The following is a 25572-nucleotide window of genomic DNA, read 5'->3' as shown; positions in this document are numbered from 1 at the left end:
ATGGAGGCATGGGCTACAGGATGTAACATATGTATTAAACTCGTCATATAGTAATACACTGAAAGTGCCTGGGATTGCTCTATGGCACGTCAAAAGATTTAGAGCCCCATGACACTTGAGCATTCTGTAACGCACACGCTTTCATACATTAAGTCAGCCCATTAATTTGAAATGAGCCGGCAACGCATTTTAACGCATGCAAAAACAGACCTGCACTATTTATGGCATTGCAGCTCACTGCAACGCCTGCTGCTCGCTGTACTGCAGGTGCGTGTCCAACTTCTGTACAAGTGTGCTGCAGTCCCATTCTAAATGAACAGCACTGTGATGCAACGCACACTGTATTGTGTATTAATGCGTTATGCACAGATGCATAACGCATTAATACACAATACTTGTGTACTGATAAGATGCTACACCCAATACAATAACCACCGCACAATGGGAATACCTTGACACATCCTTGTAATCTGAATGGGTATCACATGATGTCAGTTCGTGAACTCTGACCGCACTAGAAAAATCGGTTTAAAACTAAGCGTTGCAGCTACGGAATCCAGTACTCATTGGGGGATATTTATCATAGGAATTGCGAGTGTTGGAACTGGCATATGGTGGCATGGGATATATTTGCGTCAGATTTATGTTGCTAGTGTAATGTTGTTCATAAGTGAGATTCAATAGACTTCAGGAAAGAAGACTCGCAACTCCAGGTAAAAAGCGTAACTGTCGCTTCTTGAAGAAGTGGTCACGGGGACTTCTTAAGTTGCGATTGTTTCATTAGGTGATGCTCCAGTTTCAGACAGCCACAGGACAAGTGCAGATGTAAACAGTTGCGAACTTTCGCAAAACACGCGTGATTGGGAAAATAGCGCAAGCTCTGGTCAAAATGGACGCACATCTTAAAAAGAGCAGCTACACAAATTTGCAAATTAAAAAAATTAAAATGTTGAGGCTAAAACTGTCGCAATTGATTTGATAAATTCCCCCCATTGTGTATCAGTGTGCAGATTGTATTTTAAAAGTAAATAAACTTTGATTGCTACAATACTTCTAGTTTATAAATACACAGTATAACAAAGACCATTATTGATACAAACAAATAACAATATTGTTGCAAAACATCCGGCACAAGAAAATAAAAAGTCTGACCATTGCTTAAATCACAACACAAATGTTACACACATCAACGCAACAAAACCCCAAGCAAAGCGCGGTCAATGATGCTCCATCAATCAGATGATGCAGGAAATCCCCCGTCGTTTTCACAGATCAGCCCCAATACAATAGTTTTCACGTGCAGCACAACAATTGGGCCTGAAGTAACACAAAGTTTGGCACTTACCCTGAGGCACAGCTCTTCCCACTGCCTGTGCAAAGCTTCGACTTGCTTCTTGAGCACCACGCCATCCTCTGCTATGATATACTGCGATAATTCCGCCTTCATGTTATCCAGCTCTTTCAAACTGTCCCCCCACTCATCCAGGGCTTCCTCCAGCTCCTGCATGGAAACACAAGAGACAATCCACACAGCTCAGCTCTGGCTATTTGCAAAACCTGTTTAATCTTGTGATTGGTCAGTGGGGGAGGGGGAGATAGGAAGGGGGCTGGGTGTTTATCCAAGCACAATCGCTGTGGGACAATGTGCTGCCTTCGCCAGTTGCTTGTACTTGCCATCTGATCCACAACCAAGGCCAAATGCAACAGGCTGCTGACTTCCCCCGGCACTGAAGGCGTTAATACAGAAGTTTCAGGTACACAACAATAGCAACAGATACTTAAAGGATCACAGCAATACCGCCTCAAGATCTGACAACAAACATCAACATTGTTAATGTTTTGCTTCTGTTTTGTTTGCAAACTTGATACATTTACAAATATAGGTGAAAAAGCAGCGCATTTAAGTTTAAATATGATTGCATTTTATTTTATATTTGTAATTTTATCAAGTTTGCAAACAAAACAGGAACAAAACTGAATGTTAAAAATGGTAAATTTTGTTTTCAAAAGTTGAGGAAGTGTTACTGTGATCCCATTAAGCATCTGCTGCTATTGTTATGTAGCTGAGACTTCTGTATGCACGTAAAATATAGTTTTAAAAACAGGGAGCTAAATTTACAAACTCACAATGGAAAAATAACAAATACCAAGTTATATAAAAGCAGAATCCGATTTTCTTAGTTTGTTATTCCTAATCAACATTAAAGAACTAATCACATAGCCAATCCCCGCCATCAATTTATAAAAATAATAATAATGAGCTCTTTAGATCACTATAATCTGGCTCAATTCACAGTGTAACATACTACATAAGGGTTTATTCTGAGGAGTGAAAGGCGTGCTGTGTTCAAATGTGGCCAAGTGCCACATCTGGATGCAGCAGTACTCTGTGCCATGGCCACATACAAACTGGACAATTAGCTGAAATGTTTTTAACTGTTCCTAAACCTCGGATTGGCAGCACAATGTACAACACACTATAGCTGGCCATACACTCTGCGATTTTCATTCGGGAATTTTCGCTGCTGCCAAGAAACCTCTTTCGTTTAGCTAAAATAGCCCATCATGCACAGACCAATGGCGATTTTGATAATCGTTCGTTAGCAATACTAACCCCCCGAATTTCGTTGATCTACAGAACAGATTGTCATTTGCGCATGTGCAGTGTACATGTTGCAATTTCTTTTCATACGAAAACACCACTAATTCTTTGATTTTCTTACGATTCGTAAAAATATTTTTTTCCAGTCTGACTGATCGAGGTAATTCGGCCAGGAGTTCAGTAAAAAAAAACAAAAAACATTGGGTTCCCATCAATTGTTCGAAAGACCATTCGTGGATGATAATTGATAGGTGTATGGGCACCTTAAGAGGTTCATTTATAAAAGTCCTGCCCAGCCATGTGGCAGGCAGATGCCATTCCCATGGCACTAACACCCCTAGATTGCATTGGCAAGTATAGGAATTTCCTACACTCGTCAGCGCCATCTAAGGGCGCCATCTAAACGGCAAAGCTCGGCGGAACTTTTTATAAATGAACCCCTATGTGATTGGTGCAAGGAGTGTTTAAATATGTCACATAACTGTTGAAACAGTTTATAGTTAACTCTATAGCAGGGGTGCCCACAATTTTGTGTTAGGATCTACTTTCAAATGACGAGCTACATGAGATCTACCAACGAAAAAAAAACTTCCCTTGCTCTCTCTCTCCTGGCTGTCTCTCCTCACTTTCTTGGCTGTCTCTCCTTGCTCTCTCTCCTGGCTGTCTCTCCTCTCTCTCTCTTTCCTGGCTGTCATTCCTCGTTTTCTCTCCTTGCTCTCTCCCCTGGCTGTCTCAGCAGACTCAGGCTAATAGGTAATCATGTATGCAAAGCTAAATAAATATTCTTAACATTCAACAAGCTTTAATGCAAGTAGTGCAAACCCACACTGTTCCACATCGCTCACTGCCAGACCCTCTCCTCTGATGGTTTCTCCCTAATGGGGGCTTAGGCATAAAGTTGGCAATAGAGGCTTCATAACTGAGACCCTGCTGGGGAGAAAAGCATTGAAGGAGTAGGAGAAAGTCTGACAGTGAGCGATGTGCCATAGTCTGGCTTTAAGAGTTTGCAGTACTTGCAATAAAGCCTGATGGAATTTAATAGATGAACAGCAGAAGGGTGGGCTGTTTGTATCTAAACAATTTTCCTTTGTGCTACCCCCAGAGCATTCAGGACACAAGGGTAATAAGGTCACCATTACACCAAGGTCCACTTTATCGATCTATCTTTTATTGACATTCACAAGCTAATGCAACCTTACGGAACCACATGCAGTCCACTGTTTTGCCTGATGAAGGAACTGCATGCTGTTCCGTAACATTACGTTTATGGCGCCATCCTTTAGCCATTTCAGCACCCAGTAAAGCTATACATTGGGACATGTCAGTTTGGAGTGGGATAGGATACCTCTAATGCAAGGCACAAAGGTGACATACCTTAAGGGTTAGCCTAAATCTTTGCAGATCCTCGTGGATTGTCGGTAGTGGTTCATCTACTCTCGCTTTTAGGCCATGAAGAGATTTCCTTCTTTCCTCCACTTTCCTTTCAAAATGCTTTCTCTTCTAAAAAAACAACAAAAAACAAACAAATAAATATTAAAATTAAAGGGTATGTCAGATCATAACGGAAAGCAAGGAAGCTTCCGGCAAAGACAATAGATATTCTGATGACATAAAGCACAGTAAAATGGAATTGAATCTTATATGATTGGAAGGAAGGTGTAGTAGTGAGGTGTGCTATAAATAAAAACATTTACTTCCTTAATAAAAAGAATGCCACGAAACCTGGTCTGCATCCAAAATGACGGCATATCATAACCCAAACACAATAATGAGGAAAAAAATAATATTCTTTACTGGGGCTCCAGAATTAAAAACAATAGGGGCTTTATGTGGCCACCATGTTTTAGCTGGAACAAGCATGGAACCAGTAAAGTCTTAACGCCCATACTGTAAGCGTGCTTCAATAGGATTAAATCTGCATCAATGATTCTGCCTCTATAAACCAATGCAAGTCCACCACTCTTTTTATCCCAGGACTTGAAGCCCTGATGAAGGGGAAATGTTGTAGCATCTAAAATGTTGCCACCTATCTATGATGAAACAGATACTCTCAGAATTCCAAACTCTTTTGTTTTCCCTATATTTTCCTGCTTGTATAAGGAGGCTGCCTAACCAGAGTCATTGTATTCTACATTGTGGACTTCTCTTCACACCTAAAAAGAAAAATGGAAGCAAGCCTGAATCCAGTGCCTCCCACCCACAGGATGACAGCCCTGGATCCTAGACCTTTTAAGGAAGTCAGCAATGGCAGCTGCAAGATGTCTATCCAGGTAGGCCTTCTTCAAAGCAAACCTGCTTAGTGAAACTTGGGAGACTGCCACTGCTGATTTCTGCCGCTATCCTAAAATGAAAAGAAAATTCAACTATAACATGTCCCGAACATTTAACCCTCACCTACCTGAACACTCAAGTAGAACTAATAACGTTCTACTCAACAAATTCAACTTCAAAAAGATTATGTGAGACAAAACTGAGAAAATGAAATGTGTGTTATAAATAATAGGATGTCTTGACATGCTCATCCAGGTCTCATTAATGAGATCAGAATTGCCACTTACCAGAGCCGTGTCTCTAAAGTGGGTGAGCACAGCCTGTAACTGCAGCGTTGTGTTCTGCCACAAGTCTTGAAGTTGAGTCATATCACACTGCAGGGCTTCCTTGGTCTCTGGCTCAGCTACAGCTAGCAAATCTTTACCATTTTCTACCATTGTGTTGTAAATGGGCTGCAGCCTCTCGAGATGACGTTCCTTCTCCTGTTCAGTAAAGTATAAAATGAGATTCAGTATAGGCAACACTTTGAAGGAAAAGTTTAGTGAGCGTTTCAGATACATACCAAGTAACTTTAGTATTATTTAAAGTGGATTTAATTCTAAAAACAAAAATGCAGCTTCCCATTCCCATTGTGGTGGTTGCATTCATTATCTTTTTTTTCAGACTTTCCTTTATTTTCTCCTGGTGACCCAGCCATTAACAATTCCTAGGCTGATGCTCACTCACTGTACTATATCTATGGAGGAGCAGCATTGTCAATATAGGATAGAATGTGTGCTGGGACTACAGAACACCCCCTCTTCATTTCCACAACATAAAGGAGAGGTAATCTGTAGTTTACTAAGTGAACTGGGCAGTGCTGATAACACTGCTTTGTACTTTAGTGCAGCAGAGTACATAGGAAGGTAAAGGCAATAATATATATATTTATTATGATTCCATTTCTAATATATATACACACACACATGTATGTATGTATGTATGTATGTATGCATGTATATATATATATATATATATACATTATTTCTTACTTGCAGTGTTTTTCCTTTCCATAAATTATTTTGTTTCACTTGCAATCTGCCTTTCAACTTGCTAGAAAATTTGACCAATCCAGGAAGAGTCAATTCCCTAGCACAGCCCTCAACCTCTTTGCAAATCATAGCTACTTTCTCTTCTGGGAGTGCCTAGCTACTTGAGTGACAGTTTTGAGTCTGCTGTGGCTGCTGAAATCACATCCAAGATAGAGGAGCCCAGCAGAAGCCTCGGGCTTTTGCATGGCCACACAAGGGAGGCTTTTACATGTAAATAACATGCAATCACCATGTTAAATGCACATACTGTATAATCTTATGGGAAGATTGTTGGTAAAATGAATGGTCTGGCGACAGGGACTCTTTAAAGGCCTTTTTTAATGGCTGATATAAGGAATAACTAATTGACTAACTTTGTGATTTTGGCAAATAATTTCCTGCTCCAGTGATGATTTAACTGTGTCATATTATAGGGAGAATGTATGCTTATGCAGTCAGTTATTCTGGGTTTTTCATTGTGATATGTTTATATTTGACATAAAAGAATCTACTTCTAATGACCAATGTACAGTATATAACACCCCCCCCCCAAAAAAATAATAATTTATGATTCAATGTTCCATGACAATAGTACTTGACATCTTCCAAGGGGGTGAGGTATTTAAATAATCTTTGAAAAGACTATAGCTTTGCTTTAACAAGCAATTCATTTAATTTATTAATAAATAAGAAAATGGCCATATAAATTGGCACAAGAATTTATAAATAAAATTTTTGTAAAAACATTACTACATAATAACATTCCCGGTACACACTCACCTTAAAATCGTAAAGAAGTTTTTCAGCATTAATTAGGCTGTGGCATTTCTGTGGACTGACACTAGAAAGAGCAGCCTGCACCCCACTCAAGTTCTTTCCAAGTCTTTGCTTAGCAGCCCTGAACTGCCACCACTGTTTCAAAAGAACGGTGATCTCCCGGTTCCTCTGCTGCACCAGGCCTATTACACTCTGCCACTTCTCCTTCAAGGATGTCAGCTTTAAAATGACCTCCCCTCTGCAGAAATAAGATGCAGTTGACACATTACATTACACAGCTGTGGAGATATGAATATTATGGATAGACCTGCCAGCCTACAGAGAATGTCCTAATGTTGTACATGGATGGTGCCTTGGAGTTATACTGCTGCATACCGGAGGATTGGACACTAGCAAACAAAAACACTATTCCATCTACTACCAGCATGCCTTAGTTTTGTAAAAAGATTTACCGCGAGTACAAAAAATTTGAAGGACACAGCCGAATCTTCATTTAACAAAAGGGACATCCCAAAGCAGTGAGAACCGAGGGGTGGGAAACCGAAATAAAACAAGAAAAAAAATTATCCCCAGCAAGGAGCTAGGTCCTTCCTCCTCAACGCTAGGCAAAAAAAATTAGCTGCCTCTAACAAGGGCTGTGCTTTCCAGTTTTATGACTAGCGTCCTACTGCTGCAGGTGGCAATATAACCCTTCTGTTAAATTAAGACTCGGCTGTTTCCTTCAATGAACAGAAAAGAAAAACTATTTTATTTCTCATCCATTAAGGGACACAAATAGTTTTAAATCTTTGGGATGATATCCAAAATTAGTCTAGCTGAGGGGTGCAATTTCTTTGCTAGATAAGACTACCAGTTCAGACACTTGGCCCGCAGAAGTGACAGCAACAAGGGAAGTAACTTTGTCGGTGAGAGTAGCGAGATTATTACTTCTGATGTGTTCAAACAGAAATGGTTTGAGAAAGTAAAATCATGCTCAGAATAGGGTGCAGAGTAGGATCCGCAAGGGTGAACAAAGTACTGAAAAGGGCCCCCAAACGCTTATCAGTTAAGGCAAGACACAGTTAGATCCACAGTGGGAACACATCACTTTTAAACAACATCTGTACCAAAGGGACTAGCAAATGCAGAGGATACATTATCAAACTAATGACATTGCCCTCGTTACCTGCACAATTATCTATTCTTATTTCAGCTCCATTCTGTTCTCTTAGCTCCCTCCTCAGTGGCTGTTCATGCACCTTCAAACCTCTCTATCAAAGGTCTGACCTGCCTCCTGTTTTATCAATCTGCACTCCTGTGATGCTACCAAGAAGCCAAATCATAAGACCAGCATGGTAAGGTAAACCGACTTCATATTCATTACAATATCACTCTTAAGAACAGTTTTGGCAGAGTATGGGTTAATTTCATATACTGCTCTTTAACAAATAAATCCACTGACCTGTTTTGTTCTTCCTCCGATTCCAAGACACTCAAAGCTTTGTTCACAAAGGAAGGTAAAATTTGTTCATTTATGGCTATTTCAGCTTGCATTTTCTGCAAAGCAAGATAAATCATTTATGGCATCCCTCGAAATATTCATAATCCCAACATAAACTTTTATCATCTATTTTTGCAAAGAACTATAAAACAGAAGTGTAGACGGAGTTTGACATAATAAACATAAAACTGAGCTAATCTTGGACACACAATTCTTCAGATGATGTTGGACAGGTTACGATTTATGAAAATGGAGAAGAGTGAAAGACAAGCTCCCGTATGACAGGAGGAGAGAGACGTAAGACAATTAAATCTCATCCAAACAATGTTTCAGTATTGGGAAGAAATCTTAGTCAGCAAACATCTGTTTTACATAAACAGAGCTGAACCAAAAATAAAGTGTTTCTGATCTGAAGCAGAGGCCCCTTTTGCTAATTTGCTGCCCCTTTAAGACAATTTAAAGCTGAACTCCAGGCAGGCATAAAAGCCAAGCCAGCTCTATAGTCATGAATGCATCAATGTACTTGCATTGTAATTACTTTCATTTGAGTGTAAGTACCTTCACTTGACTTGGTATGAGCCTCTAGTCCCCTGTACAGCAGGTCTGAGAGAGGAGGAGGGAGAAGCAGCACAAGAAATGAATCAGGTGAATTGCAGTGCATGGAGCATGCTGTTAGAAGGAGAGAGAAGAGTGACAGAGAGATGAGCACATCAGTGTGCTCCTTCTCCTTTCAATGTCCATTCACAGAGTAGATGGTGGGAAAAGACCTGTAAGTGAAAGTGAAACTGTGGCAGAAAAAGAATCAGATCCCCCTCTACTGCCAGGCAAGATTGTGCTTTGTGGCAGAACTGTATGAATCTGATTACTTGATTGACAGCAATTCCAAATTTTGCATTTATAAAAGAGCCGCTATATATATACAGCATGCATATCATTTGTGTGTTTAGCATTTTTCCTGGAGTTCAGCTTTAAAAAGAAATGAGTAGACTATAAAAAGAAATGACTATTCTTTAAAAAGAATAAATACGGAAGCTTCGACCACTGACCTTATCTTCTGAAAAGCTATGTGCCCGGCTGTCATGCTGATCTTGTGGCTTCACTAGTTTGCCTGAATCACTGACCCAGAAGCATGAAGATTAGGACTTTATTTGATGAATACTCATCAGAAAGTGCCAACACAGCCGAGCATCTAGCACAGGGGTAGGAACCTTTGCACTCCAGTGGTTGCAGAACAATGAGTCCCATGACGAATGTAGGACAGCCATAGGCATGGCTCCCAGAGCCAGAGTCATGATGGAATTTGCAGTTTCACCACAGCTAGAGCGTTGAGGTTGCATACCCCTGAACTAGCATTTCCAGAATGTCAGCCAAAGGAGCTTATATATTTATCCCAGCAGTGGCCATGTAAAAGACCCATCTTAACTCTGCTTCTTAGTTCATTTTTATCAACACCAGAAATTGGCATTACACAAGTCTCCACGTCACATGGTATTAGACAGGTAGTAATAACAAAATGTTGATAATGCACTTATTACCATTTATATTTACAGCAGAGGGATCTCATGTTGGGGAAATGGCCAGAACCCCATGCAGGAATGGACAAGCTTTTCCTTATCACAAATATCCCCAATCCTTGTACTGAGGATTTGGTCCTGGTGCAGTCTGGCGCCTACTGTATGAATATACACCAATCAGCCATAACATTCTGACCACTCACCTAATATTATGTAGGTCCCCTTTTGCCACCAAAACAGCCCTGGCCCATCGAGACAGACTCCACTAGACCTCTGAAGGTATGGTGTGGTATTTGGCACCAAACTATTAGTAGCAGATGCTTTAAGTCCCTTAAGCTGCAAGGTGGGGCCTCCATGGATTGGACTTGTTTTCCAGCACATGCCACAGATGCTCAATTGGATTGAGACCTGGAAAATTCGGAGGCTACGCAGCCCCATATGCAAGATAGTGCGATGCACTGTGTGTTCAGTCATCTTTCTATTGAAAAAAACATTCATTTTTTTTAGCAATTTGAGCTACAGTAGCTTTTCTTTTGGATCAGACTACACTGGCCAGCCTTCGCTCCCCACGTGAACCACCTTGGCTGTTCATGACTCTGCTGCCGGTTCACTGGTTTTCCTTCCCCTGACCACTTTTGGTAGCTCCTGACCACTGCAGACTAGGAACATCCCACAAGAGCTGCAGTTTTGAAGTTGCTCTGGTCCAGTCATCTAGCCATCACAATTTGGCCCTCTTCAGAGTTGCTCAAATCCTTATGTTTTCCTATTGTTTCGCTTTCAACACGTCAACTTTGGGGGCAAAATGTTCACTTGCTGCCTAATATATCCCACCCACTTCCAGGTGCCATTGTAATGAGATAATCAATGTTATGGCTGATTGATGTAGATCTGATACAAATCAGCACATGGCAGCACCTTCATCCATAAATGTACTGTTAGCTAAGGTGGTACTAAGTAAATAAGGGGCTAAATCCCTGTAACATGTGCATGGTCTTCCATGGAATAGTTCCGTCATTAGTCTACCGCATCGGCATTGGGAAGCTCATACCTCATACATCGCCTGTTGTATCTTCAGCGCTTCAAATGTTCCTGCAATTCCCACGGTCAGATTGTTCTCCATCTTCTCTACACACTGCATCCAGGTTTCATAATTCTGAATGAATGTATTTCTGTCCAGTTCACGCACCCGATGTTCCCTGGATGAATACATTGTTACTGTCAACAGACTATTCACAGTTTAGATTAAAGCTAAAAAGCAGAAAAAAACCCCACAAAATGCATCTATGATGAATGGCACTTGCAGTTATCACAAGGGTCAGTTCCTTCTCATCTTCAATAAAGCCAGGCTGAGCTTTGAGGGAACCAGTCACAGCCCTGAACCTTACTAACCGAGCAGCTCCGTGGCACAAGGAAAAGATGATGACTTTGTATTGTTAGTAAGGCTAGGGGGCTGTGACAGGTTCCCTTTAATTCGGCTGAACTGCAAAGGAAGAAACAACACCTTAAAGCACGACTCTACCCCTACTTTACACTGCCCAACTCTCTGCTGTCATTTATAATCGATATTTCTCCCATAGCTTGAGCTACAGTGCGCAGGAGTATCTACCATCTCCATAGAGATGAATGGGAAAGTTGAGTTAGGGTATTTTTTTTAAACTTCAGACCAAAATTAGCAACAAATTAAACAAATGAGGTTTGTTAGGTGCCAAAAGTTCTTATATCTAAAAATGTATACTCTATTGTATAGTAATATTTAATAACGATATAAAACCATCATATAAAAAGTATATACAGTATATGAATATAGCACCATCACAATTTCATATTAACACATTTTAATGTGAACCAAAAATGCCCCTATTGGCCACAGTTTGTAAAATAATATGGAAACCAAGGCCAAAGGGGGCATGTATGTTAAAATTAGTTAATATAAAACGTAAAACATATCGGCCGAAAATGGCACTTTTGGGAAAATGCCGAAAGTGCAATTTTTTGGCCAAAATAGCGGTGCATCAGTGCTTTCTCTCCTCCCCGCTGGGCACTGCTCTGTGTCCCAGTGGGGAGGAGAGAAACTGTCACAGGAGGCCAGTGGTGCGGTAGGAGAGCACTGTGAGCAGCCGGCGTCTCTCCTTTCCGCACCGCTCAGCCTCGAGTGACAGATCAGGAGAGTGGCAGTGTGTGGGCGGAGACAGCTCTCAATGGCTGGCCGGTGGTGCGGGGGAGGAGTCAGCTGTCGGATCGAGATCTCCGCCTTGCTCGCTCAGCCTCCTGTGACAGCGAGTCAGGATGGAGAGCGGTACAAGCAGTCAGTGATCACTGAGTGTTTGTAAATAATAGAGGATGGAGAATGTTTAATGTGTCCTCAATTATGAATGAACGGGAAGTGATCTACATCACTTCCTGTTCATTCATGATTGTGGATATAGTAAACACACTATGTCCACAAGTTATGAATGACCAGGAACACTCAGTATAGAGAATTCCTGTTCCTTTATAGCAGGAGCTGCAGAAAAAGAGATTGAGGACTCTGTGTTCTCAATCTCTCTTTCTATTTTAAAAGGGGAAATATCAGGGGTCTGTTTAGACCCCTAATATTTCCCTGAAGCCCCTAAAAGTAAACTAAAAAATAAAAATATTTAATAAAAATAAAATATTTGAAAAAGATTGGTACAATGGGTACTGCAGACTAGTACTGTTTTTATCAAATAAGCGTAGGCGTGTGCAAAACATGATTCCGAATTCCATAAACACTAAAGACCGGACAATTGACATGAAAATCTGCTTTGTAATTGACTAACGCAAAGCAAAACCGGTCCTCGCAGCAGAGCTTGTACCAAGGGATACGTTTCCTATAATCACAACGTTTTAGTGGGTTGTGAATCACATATTCCAGATTGTTATTTTGCAGTGTGGGTCATTTAGGGGAATTAAAACATTGATATAAACATTCAAGCAATGCTGAAGTAGTCTGGGCAATTATGGTGACTCATACAGCAAAAGTTGTTTCAGGAACCCCCATTTTCACAAGATAGGGAAGAGTGAGCCATAAAAAACAAATCATACTGTCTAAGCCTCAAGGAAAAGGACCTTCGTGTTCAAAGAGCTATTCCAGGATACAAGTGAAAACCAATCAGCAAGCAATAAAGAGGAAATACGAATACAAAGGTGTTGGGTTTTTTTAGCGCCAACTTCCTGGTAACATCATTTTATTACCCTTTTCTCAGTTACTTCTCCACTTCCTGTTACTGAGTGACAATTCTGTTAGTTCTGCAGTGAAATTGCACAACAACGTCACCATGTGGACAGGGTACTGTTAGGTGGTTTTTTAAAGAGACTGTAAAACTAATGGAAAAAATGCTAAAAGCATGTTTTTATAATAAAACTTTTTTTTATCCTAAAATGTGCACACATATAGGTAGGGAATTTGTCCACTTCAAGATTTATCAATTCCCTGACTTAGTCACAACTCCTGCTCCCTTCATTGACATCAAACCTTTCTACTGCAGCTTTAGGCGTGACCTTGCGAGAGCTGGTCTGACAGCCTGTACACAGTGCGGGAGCACATGGATCCTCATTCAAACAGTAAATCACATGAAAAAAAGATGGTGAACAAATCCACCCATGGCTGCTTCTCAAGGAGCCAGAAGATTAGGAGATGAGGATTCACTGGCTCCTTCTGACTTAAAGCAGAAAAAAAGTCTCTTCTGCCCATAAAATTCTTCCTCTCTCCCCCAGCAATGTTTTACTTTCTGAGTACACTGTATGGCACATACTGTTCACCATGCAGTGTACACACTAAGGCCATTCACAGCATCTCTAACATGCCGTGAATGGGCTGGCTTCTGGGGAGGATGTAACTCCTGTGCGCATGCGCAGAAATGAAATCATGAGTGTCCACCTCATGTCCGAAGAGGACATCTGAGAACCTGGAGACAAAGCTGATGTCTGAAGATCTGGAGGTACTCGTAGAATACTTGCACATTAAGGCAAAACCAGAAACATTTCGGAGCAGTTTACTTTTGCTTGCTCTGAAGTGCTTTGTCTGACTTTTTTCTTTTTTAACTGCGGTCACTGGTCATGTGACTGCAATCATGGCCACAGACACTACCTCCACCGGGAGTTCCATTCCCAAGTCAAAATTGCACATGTGTATGTGTGAGATCACGCAGCATCTTCAGGGAGTTCAAAATACATCTTCTGCTTGGCGCCACTGACGTCCTAAGAAACATGGTGGTGCCCAGCATTAATCACCTGCAAGTTGGCGCACAGCAAAAGGAGGATTCTGGGACCACTGAGGATAACCAAGACAAGGTATGGTACTAACACATAATATCTAACCCCATGTCATTGGCAAACTACATTGGATATATCATTTTTTATTTTGCCCACTTTAACTCTGTCCAACAACAATGGGTTATATGGCACTGACCTGCAATCTTCGAGCGCCATTTCTCCTGTTTTCTCCCAGCTGCGGTTCAAATTCTGCAGGGACATTAAACTGCGGTCATCGAGAGGAAGGGTGAAGCTTTCCTCGTTCAAACGTTCAATGTCAGCCGACAGTTCTCTGAGCTCCAGCAGATGCTTCTGTACAGAGATGACGCTTGTTACCCATTTTTATACGTTGAAAATCAAGAATGACCTACACACTTCAAATTACATCCGGATCTCTCAATTATACCTTAATAAGTTCAGAACGTTCTTCCTTCTCCGTCTGTGACAAGCAAACATGGCCGACAAAATCAGCTGATGACTTAACGCACAACTGCAGCTTTTCTAGATCGTTCTTGAAGACCTCAACCTCATTCTGGATTAACTAGAAAAACATATTTAGAGAGGAAATCATGTAAGAAGTACATTGAGTTATAAAGAACACTACTACTGGTAAAACGTTTTCTTGGTGTGTAACCAGTTCTTGGTTTTATCAGTGAATCCTATGCTACATAGCTGCTGGACACCAGCTGCAAGATATCTCCACCAGACGTTCATTTCCACCCAACTATGATGGCCATTACTGATGGCCATGACAACTATGGATTGTTCATAATAATAAACAAATGATTGGGTAGTCTAGGTGAGGTAGAGAGAACCATCATTATGACCAAGTGGGAGGGCTAGAGACACAAACTATTACAAAGAAAGCAGTATAAAGAGAGACATACAAAGCCAATGGGTGATTCATATTCATGGTGCCAACCCACAACTGAAATATCACTTTTAATCCAGGTAAGTATGACTCCAGAAATAACAGGGGATCCTAGGGAGTCCCAAAAGTTTAGTGAAACAATTTTCTAACAACAAATGCAAAAATCTGGTTATGGGATTCAGAATAAATCCAAACTGAGCTTTTAAAGAAGTGATATGTGGTAGATCCCCACGCATATTAAAAGGCAATATATTGCATGTTCCTTTTTTGAATAAACATGTAAAAAAGATGAGTTTGATACAAATAATCTTAGCAATATACAAAAACATGTAAAATGCCTTGTTTATTTATATAATTGTTCTCGTATAAAATGGTGTGTGTGTGTTGGGGAGGGTGAGCTATCTCACACATGCAGTCTCTGCTTTCTCTGCTACCTGAAAGTGGTTGTGTTCCCTTTCACAATGAAAGTCTATGAGCCAGCCAACTCTCTAGAAAAACAATGCATTCCCTGTGCAGCTGAAGTCTTATCATAATAAGCTTTAAACAAAAGCATATCTATTCCTATATTGAATTGAATATTGAATCTAGAAGTTTGTAAACTTACTTATTGAGGATGCCCATAGGAGGTACTTCCTCAATGCACTTACACCATCTCATTCAGCCTTGTGTAAATGCACTTGCTTTTGTCACCACTATAACTAAGCCTGCCCTATGTGCTACAACTCAACTTCTGAACAATATAATTGCCTGCTGGCAGCAATGCATGATTGGATATGTAGTTTTGAGAAATGGAGATTGCATCACATCATGCAGATTGTAAAGAGATGCAAAGCACACTGGGTATCCAGGAAGGTGTTGGAAGTGATGGGTAGACAGAAGGCAGTACTCACTACATAAAAGGGACTTTTTTCAAGAAAGCTTTGATTGCATTATCAAAAACTATTGTATGTATTCCTATGATGATGCTGATATTATAACAGGGTAGTATATGCCAAGGGTAACCAAACTTTGGCCCTCCAGTAGTGGTGCAACTACAAATCTATTTATGCCTCTGCAATGCATTATGAAACTTATAGTTCCACAACAGCTGGAGGGCCGAGGTCTGGCTACCCCCGTATATGCTGTGACATTAGAACTCCTTTAACAGGACATATTTAGTCCAAAGAAACGCAGCACAATGCAGAGGAGGTCAAATGCAGCCTCTGAACGGCCATGTGTACTGCTCACTTAAAAACAATATTATTTTTGCTGACCGGGGTTTGAACTCCAATCGCACGTCAAACGCAGGAAAACAGCACCCGTGAGCATGAGCCCTTAAGGTAAACGCTGCAATAATAACTCAAATTATGGTTATTTCCTTTAAAAAAAACAAAAAACAACATTTCAGCTTAAACATCAGCTGCTTTGTGACTCTGCTACATCTTCCCTTCAACAGAAGTTTAATTGTGCAAACCATTTTCTTGCTTGCTTGGAAAGAAATTTCCTTTTGTATGATGGAATATTGCTTGCAGGTAGACTGCTCATTTTACAATTTTAAAGCCGAGCGCATTGTGGTAGAACGTTTACACCTACACATTTTCAAATGCTACTTATAAGTCATCAGAAAGTTAAAATGTATGTAAAGCCCAATGTTTAAGATGAAGGAGCGAAGTTATCGCATTTTTATTGTTATCATGCAGATATCCCACTGCACACCTGACCGATATGTCCCCTACTTCTCTTAGCGGGTGCTGTAGTAACTTGCGGATGGCTCTGCATGAACACAAGCAGAAGTTAAAGCCCATTTCCGCCTTTGTAAGTGAATAGCATTTATTGTGGTAATGTAGAGGTGCAGTGATGACGTATGTGTGTGCACATTTTTCCATGACTCACATTTCTGGCTTTTTCAGTTTTATGGACTTTTTTTAGTAGGCCTACAAAATGAAAAATTTCTCCACAGGAAACTCAGTCTGACACTAGGGTTGGATTGTAAAGCAGCTCCCTCCCTCCCTGCGAGTCACTGTAACAAGATCACTGCACACTAGCTCTGCCTTTCCAGATCATAATAGACCATCAAAGGGGAGGTTCCCACTATGAATACTAATGAATGTAAGGGGGAGAGCTCATAGAAAGAGAGTGTTCATTTACACAGACTGTTTGCAGAGCACAGAGACGGCCATTTCAAAAGGAGCCATAAGGAGAGGAAGAGGACATTTAACAAAAAAGTAAATTACTGTGTTCATATACAGCAACTGAATATGCCTGCTTCATGTACACTCGGTGTACATTGCTGGCATATGTTTTTCAAAAATACCTGTGCAAAGGTGGAGATGGGCTTTAAGTCTCCAGCACACCATTGCATCTTCATTAGAAAATGCCTCTATTGACGTTAAAATCATATCAAATATAGTATCAACGTTTTGAGACCTCGCAGGGTACCTTCAACAGGCACTTTTATTGCTGTCTGTGTTCCTGCTGGGGAGAGTCACTCTCTATATTTGTCCTGTGACCATTGTCAGCGGGAGAAAGTGGTGGGATAGTCAATCTTTTTAGTTGTCACTGGAGCAAGAAGAAAGGAAAAAACTTCCAGTTGCCACACTTGTTCCGTGACAACTGTCTACAAGAGGATTGCCCTTATTTTGGAGATATCTTCTCTTAGTCCCTGTTGTGTCTACAGGGCAGGACATAATGAAAAATCTTGCAAATGGGACAAAGACACTGAAAAAAAAACTGTCAGGGGTTTTAACCATTCCCTATACGTGTGATACCTTTTAGATCAAGAGGGGGGTAGGCAACCTTGGCACTTCAGCTGTACTGAAACTACAAATCCAATCATGCTTCTGCCTCTGGGAGTCATGCCTGTGGCTGTCAGAGTTTTGCAATGTGACTTAATGGGACTTGGAGTTTCACAGGAATTACAGTGCGGAGGTTGCCTACTCCTGCAATAGGACAATGACAGATGTATTTTGCATTTGGGTGTTTATAGCAAACCTGATCCAGTGCTGGAAGCACATACCAGACTCCTCCCAGGTGCCTTCAAATTAGGTCCTTCCTCATTCTAGGAAACCTCAATGCTCAGATTTCCCAGGTGTTCTACAAAATACTTCCTCACTGCCTATACTATTGAAAATTAAAGCTGCCCATCACAATAAGAAAAAAGTGGGACCTGGCCAGATGTGTGGTGACCACATAGGTGGCAAATGTGCTTTCTAACTATGGCACATGAATGATGAACCAATCATCTGTTGCTTAATGATCCTTGCCCCATATTCTTTATACTACCAGTATAGCGGTGGCACACCTAGCTCAATGCGTATGCAGCAGCACATTTATACATAAGGAGGATTCCTTCTTAAATACCTTCATCTCTGCTGTCTTGGATAAAACGCTTCTCTCCAAGTGATCGATTCTGTGCGAAGTGTTTTGTCTCTCAGAGTGGACCACATCGGCAGCTGCTGCATTTTGGCGAATCACTTTGTCTGCTAGTTCCGACACCTGCAAGTTGTGAGCTCGGAGGGCCTGCAGGCTTTGTTCCAACACCTATAAGCACCGGAAAAAAACGTCCATCATGTCTTATATACAGCAACATAACCCAAACACACTAAGATGTGAAGACAAGAAGAATGACAACAGTAATTCAGTAAGCATATGCATCCGAACAAAGAATATTCATACCGATAATGCTTGTGGTTCTAGACTAGAGATATGACAGACAGAGATGGACTGTGTTGCCATCAATGGCACATCAGACCAATGGCAACCACTTCCATTTGCAGGGTGGTTAGATATTAAGACATAACCGACCATTTTCTGGCACTTTTATCTCAAGCTGCACTAAATATGAAAGCCTGGCTTGCCTGTTGCTTCCAAGAATGGTCAATCAGAGGATGTCTGCCTGAACCATAGACATGCGTTCATCAAAACCAGGTGACTCATCTCATGTCTACAAGCATATTTAAGCCCAACTTCAGCTACATTTTTATAATTAAATCACCCTAGAACAGGAAGTGTGTTACTGACAAAATCACTAGGAGGGAAAAATGCCCGAAGAAAGAAGACTAATGAGGCCACCACATCTAAGGACACAAAAAAAGTTACCTTTGTAGTTGGCTACCCTCATGCTGCAAGGGCTGCTTTGCCTAGTGTGCTCAAATAAAGCTGTATTATTTCCCTGATCCTAAGGATCAGGTGAGTATATCTGCTTTATTTGAGCCCCGTAGACAAAATGAGCACTTAAGCCTTGAAGTGCAGGGGTAGTTTATTTCTTTACCTGGAGTTCTTTAAATGTTTGTTTTTGGGTTTAGCTAACCAACATGTTAGAGGGGGGAGAGAAAGAAAGAGAGAGAGAGCGAAAGAGAGAGAAGAAAAAGAAAGACAAGAAAAGAAAGAACGAAAGAAAGTGTGTAAGCGGGAGAAAGAGATCTGACTAGGTTTGCATTTGTCTATGTTAAGAATTCTCATTGTCAGTATTTCTTTTAAGGCTTACAAGTACAAAAACAGTAAAACTGTCAAAGCAAAAACATGACAACTAAAATAAACTGCATATATCTTAATGATAATTGTAGTCATTATCGTTCTATATTGTGACAACTTTGAAGTCATTGCTGTGCTGTTTAGTAACATATACCATCCTGGAAATCTTTATGTTTGTGATATCTTTTGAATTTATTTGTTATGTATTTGTTCCAATGAGTATGTACTGTTTGCACTTGCTAGCCCTAAATAAGGGAGGATTCTGTAACCGTTGAAATGTGTTGAATATTGATTTAAAATAGATTAAAAACAAAACACAAAACCGTTCAGCCATATCCCTGTTAGGGAGATTCCACCTCTCTATTTGTCTTGGAGTCTGTTATCACTAAAAGTGAAAGAAAGTCTTCCAATGAGGACACTAGTGCTGGTGACCACCAGGGATTTTCCTCACTTCCCGTTGCGGCTATCCGAGAGGAAGTGAAGGGAAATCACACCAATAAGACACAGAAGGCAGAAAAGAAAAGCAGTCAGAGATTTTAACCCTCACATCTATCAATCTATCCAATACTTAAAATAGATTTACTTCTACTTTAAAGGGTTAATTATAATTTTTAAGATTCATGTTTACTCTTTGAAATACGATGCATAACATATTACGTTATGAGTCTTTTTAGTCCTTTATGCGGTGTGCCAGTGTGTGATAATGTTATATATCTTATTGTCTTAATTGCTTCCTTTTGAAATGTTATTTATATATTACAGGTATTTATAATTTATGCAGCGCTTTATGTAGTTGCACATTCATATCAGTCCCTGCCGCCAAGGAGCTTACAATCTAAGGTCCCTATTGCACACCCATACAGGGCCAATTTAGAGAGGAGCCAATGAACCTACCAGCATATCTTTGGAGTGCGGGAGGAAACCGGAGTACCCAGAGGAAACCCACACAAGTACAGGGAGAACATGCAAACTCCTTGCAGATAAACCATTGCAAATGTTTTGTTTAATAGGTGCAAATGACATAATTCCTAGCTATTTGTGAGGACTACAGATCACTTCCCCCTATGTTACTATGTTATAGCGATGAGAAGCAGGGGAGGTGTTCTAGGGTGACAACGCTCCTCCTCCATAGATACAGAAAAGCAAGTAAATGTGGTCATCCTTAGACAGGAAGTGTGTTACTGGCAAGTAAAAATAAAGGAAAAGAAAATGAATGCAGCCACCACATCTAAGGACTGCTAAGCTCCAATATATTACATATTTGTTTTTGGCTTTAGATACACTGTAAGACAAATACATTAACACACTTGAAAATACTTTCAAGGCTTCAGAGAGATGGATACAGTTAATATATTTCTTTTGAACATTTGCCAATGTTTTTGTTTCGTGAAGCTATAGCACTATCCAGTGTAGAACAATATACTGCCGTCCAATTACATAGAAAGTTATCATTTTTTGATAAAGCTTGACATTTAAAAATGATGTTTAGGAGCAGTAAGCATTCACAGCGATTTCCATAGCGGGCCCGTGTGTCTTTTCAAGTCGGATTCATTTCCATCATGGGAATGGGAAGTCGTGCGACATCTGGGTATTACAGCTGTGAGTTCATTTCTGCGCCCGGAAGAGACGGCCACAAACGGCACGGGGGAGATTAGAAATGATGATTGAGGCTTTCACGAAAGTGAATGTCTGAGACTGCATTGACCTGGTCTAGATGTGCCAGCTGCCAAGCCTTCAGATTATAGAATAAACACAGGACTAGTCTGCGGCCAGAAAACCGTATACAGGTCAGCGGGAGCAGAAATTATATTGTACGGAATTTGTCATTTATATTTATTGGGCTCTTTTTAGCCATATCTGGAAATAAATCACACAAACACGTTTATATGTTAAGTGGTCGTTTTGGTCTAGGGGCTAAAATGAAGCAGTTATATTCCCCTGATCCTTAGTCCTGCCTGGCTGGTAGACCAGTCCGCTGCAGCCTCTTCTTCTCCTGCCTCCAACGGTCAATAGATCAGTCAGGGGCGTCCAGAGGCCGGGTGTCACCCGCAGCGGAGACCGAGTTACACCACACCGTGACGTCATTGTGCTTGCACGGCCATCTAATTGATGCCTGCCGGCAGCCAACTTCATGGTGGACGACGGCAGAGAGAGGAGGGGACGTTCACCCGGCGGGATGAGGTATACCGCCGGGTCCCCTCCTCTCTCCTGACACTGTCGGGCTCTCGGTCCATGACCGAGTACCTCTACTTTTTAGAGGGGGTGACAGAAAAATGATTGATAGTCATTTTGCTGTCACCCCTCAAATGGTGTCACCTGGGTTCGGGCCGCACGCCCCTTGTGACGCCACTGGGATCCATGATGTCATCATGTCTAATGCGGATCCATTAGACGTGAGGATACAGAAGGAGAGGGAGAGGGAGAGAGGTGAGTACTCAGTGCCGCCCGATTGAGGATTAGGTGAGTATAATTTTGTATTTTAGCCCCCTAGACCAAAACAAGCAGTTAACCCTTGAAGTGCGGGGGTAGCAGTGAGATGACAATGCTGCCTGTGCTGTACTGAAATTCCAAGCAGTGTTGTCAGCCCTGACCTAGTTCTCCTCTGCTGGGTTAGAGAACACCCCATCTCTTTATTTTCATAACATAAGTGCGTGTATAGGGAGGGGTTCTGTAGTTTAGCAGGGGAGAACTCGGGCAGGGCTGACCACACTGCTTAGGATTTCAGTGGAGCAAAGGCATCGTTGTCAGCTCCGTACAGTAAGATAGAAGCTCTCTGGATGTCTGGTAGCAACAACACACATTTTTCTGTGTTTGCTGCTTTTTAAAGAGACAAAACACGGGGAAATGTACATGCGTTGGAGAGATGTACTAATTTTTAATTTTTTCATTTTCCTAAACATTTGATGGGGCAAAAACAGACAAATTGTGGTGTAAAAAAAATAAATAAAGTACTTGTATTTTCTAAATACAAAATAAGCTGCCATGAACATATAAAGCCATGAACATGTAACAACTGCATAACTAGAAAGCCAAAGAAAGCCAGTAGTGAGCGTGTATGGTTGGGAGTATTTATCTGCCACTGATATGTGTTCTGGGATCCGGATGACTGCTTTGGCAAAAAAAAAAAAAATAATAGTAATAATATTCAATGATGTCCTGCAAAAATGTTTAAGTAGCACAATGTTAAGTAACATCAACCATTTGAAACATTGTTTGCAAATCTGCACATCTGCTGGTAATGTATTTTTGCAGTGGACCTGAATGTAAGAATGAAAATCTGCTATCTTATAGGGAACATGCAGAAATGTTGCCCTGAGAAACCTTTTGGCAGGAATCCATTCTGGAAAACAGCAGTGTGCTTACTGTGACTAGGCCCCCATGTGCCTTACAACTAATAGCTGTATATCTGCAGAGTGAGATTATCTAAGGCACCACTGCCTCTGGCTGCTAGTTTCACCAGATTTAAAGTGAGATTGGTCACTACTGCTCTGCTCATTGCTTTCCTTAATGGAGAGGAAGCTGTACCTGAGTGCCTGCAGTGTGGCGATCTCCCTGCTTCTGTTTCATTCATTTAATATTTGATCTATAATTCTTCAACCGTCTCTGCTTCTACCAAGATGGCTGCCTCAACACAGTACAGAGCAAGGCATGATAAAGCAGTTATGGGAAGAAGAGAGACTGCAGGCAGTACTGGTATCTATAACTCTGCCTCTGCACAAATTCCATAGCTTAGAACCTCTTTAACCTTCACTATAGATATTTTTGGGGCTAATACTAAAGCAATCAAGTTCCCATCACGGAATATCAAATATGTATTTTTAAGATTTATCCTGGCTGCAATTTTTCACCAATAAAAAATACAAAAACATATTAAAAATGTCTCTCCATATGGAGCTATAAACCTTAATCTTACCTGTAAATCCTGAATTCGCTGCTGCAGGCTGTCAGCCTGTCGGTCTTCAGAGAGTTTAGAATAGAGGAGCTGCTGACACTTGCCTTCTAGCTGCTCCATGTCCAGGGTGTGATTCTGGTAGGAGTCACTGTAGGCTTCCCACAATTGCAGCAAAAGGCCAGCTGACTGTAGATGACTAGAAAGCTCCTCATTCAGTGAAGTCCACCTGCCATTGCACAGTTTAAAAGTTGGGTTTGTAGCAAACACAATTCTAATTTGTGATAATATCCGACAACAAGAGCCATGGTAACACGCGAGTGAATAGGAAAAGCACAGAATACTTTTTCAGGAAACAAACATAATTATTTTTTTCGTTTATTCTATGTACTTAGGTGCACTAATCTTCACTTGACAGCCACCAGACACTGATTAACACAATATGTGTAGCTTTATAGGGTCAGTCTACCTAAAACTGGTATTTAAGCTATATGTCAAGCTGGGTGGGCTGAGTGAGCCCATGTCTTCCTTATTGTCTTGGTTATTCTTATTGCAACATCATGTTCATTCTGTGCTGGTCCATGTGGGAGTTTTGGTTGTTCCCATTCACCTTTCTGTGTTTCAGAAATTCCAGTCGCAGTATTCATAACTTGAAATGAATACAAAAACCAGAGAGAAGAATGGAAACCCCTAGTAATAGTCACATCAGGTGTGCAGACCCAGGAACTCAGTGCAGAGATCCTACAAACAGAGTGCTTGATAGAAACAAACTGTCAGGTGACTACAGAAAAGAAGCAGAATATCTATTTAGGTGCAACAAAGTCTATTAGGTAGTTGAAGAAACCAGGCAGCAGACACCTTCCAGGTGATGATCCTGAAAGGTGTGCCCCCTTTGGCATTCAAGGGGTTACAAAGAGTCCATGCAAAAGAATGTTCATCCGCAAGACCTGAGTACAGATGCCTATTTTTTGCATGGACTGTTGAAGAAACCAGGTAGTCTGCTTTACACATTAGCATACCAGTATGTAAGCTGTACGATCTGTGAGAGCATATTAAACTAGAAGGCATTAGGGAGCACTCACCTCCATACAGGAGGGACAATCCTTAAAGACAGGCAGACCTAATCAAGATTGATCTGCCTTTTGAGGTCTTTCATTCCGGTGTGGAGTTGACCGCTTGATTACTGGTTTAAAATACTGAAATATTAATTTTGGATGGGCTAGAAGCCTCAGACAGAGTTAGTTGGTCAGTCGCTCAATTTGTGCTGGACTGCCCATTACTTTAGCACTGCCAGCAGGCAGGGTAGCAGGAAATGAGGACTCTTCAACTGGTCTAGAAGGAACCTCATGTGGTTCTTGGTAACCCATAATTTCTTTATCCTTTACACTATAAGCAACACAATACAGTATAATTTAATATTACAGATGCAGTCTATATAATCAAATACTGACCTGTTTTCAACTTCTTTACAATCCTGTTCCAGAATGGCAAAGCCTGATGGGCTACAGAGACCTTCCATGTTTTTCAGAGCAGCTCTGATTTTTGACCAGTTTTTCTCATGTTGTTCAGTCTCCTCCTGAGCAGACTAAAGTAGAGAGAATACATTCTAAGCAATGGACTAACCCTTTAAAAGCACAACATTTCTTAAATCACAGGTACATCACATCGTTCAGTACAGAATATTTCCTATGCCTGAGCATTACTCACCTGATCTCATGACCTCATTACATACAGTATGTGATCAAGTGTTTCTTTGGGTGTATCCAGAAGCAGTGCAAAAAGCAATGCGGATGTACACACAGCACTGTAACCCACATCAAATATATCTTATTTCACATAAGACATGGAGGCCTACTCTGACTGCACTCGGGGATAATAGTTTCAGTGCTGCAGAATGCTCCATAAACTGGTATGATTGTCTCTGTCAAGTGTACAAGAGCCATCTCATAGGCATCCTTATGGCACCTTACTGTTCATCTTCTTTGCCACACAGCACAGAAAGCTTAGTGACCTCAAGTTTCTGAAGAGCAGCTAAGCAATGCAGATTGGTCACCTCACAACCCCTTCCCTGTTTATGGGCAATGAATAAGCAGCAGCAGACTGATGAGCCCCTCCATCTGCTCTGTTCCTCTTTCAGCATATTCTTACTTAGCACATGTGCATGCAGCAAATACGTATTGCCTTATAGTGCTTCCTCTACCTATTCCAGAGTGCTACTGCAGTAACACAAATGGCTGATATCAAGGCAGGCTCAGGTACGTATATTAATTGCAACTTAAGATTTTTAAAAGAATAGAACACTTCATTAAAGGCATTTTCATACAACTGCAAATTAGCCTTAAAGCAGCTGTATACTAGCTAAAATTATGGAACA

At 41.0% G+C, this 25572-nt stretch overlaps 1 protein-coding gene across 1 annotated transcript in view; it reads right to left on the bottom strand.

Moving 5' to 3' along the window:
- Positions 1–25572, bottom strand: part of SYNE2 (spectrin repeat containing nuclear envelope protein 2) — a 272106-nt gene that overhangs the window by 48234 nt on the left and 198300 nt on the right. The window contains exons 86-96 of the mRNA XM_018556025.1: positions 24650–24783; positions 23223–23427; positions 18197–18376; positions 14393–14527; positions 14144–14298; positions 10763–10910; positions 8158–8256; positions 6724–6951; positions 5161–5355; positions 3977–4102; positions 1346–1501 (exon numbers count right to left, since the gene is read on the bottom strand). Coding sequence (XP_018411527.1) covers positions 1346–1501; positions 3977–4102; positions 5161–5355; positions 6724–6951; positions 8158–8256; positions 10763–10910; positions 14144–14298; positions 14393–14527; positions 18197–18376; positions 23223–23427; positions 24650–24783 — 1761 coding nt within the window. The remainder of the gene's footprint in view (positions 1–1345; positions 1502–3976; positions 4103–5160; positions 5356–6723; positions 6952–8157; positions 8257–10762; positions 10911–14143; positions 14299–14392; positions 14528–18196; positions 18377–23222; positions 23428–24649; positions 24784–25572) is intronic.

Source organism: Nanorana parkeri, unplaced genomic scaffold, assembly GCF_000935625.1.
Source record: "Nanorana parkeri isolate BGI_ZX_2015 unplaced genomic scaffold, ASM93562v1 scaffold12, whole genome shotgun sequence".
Classification (NCBI taxonomy): Eukaryota; Metazoa; Chordata; class Amphibia; order Anura; family Dicroglossidae; genus Nanorana; species Nanorana parkeri.
Note: the sequence above shows the minus strand (reverse complement) of the source record. Positions and strands in the feature narration are given on the sequence as shown.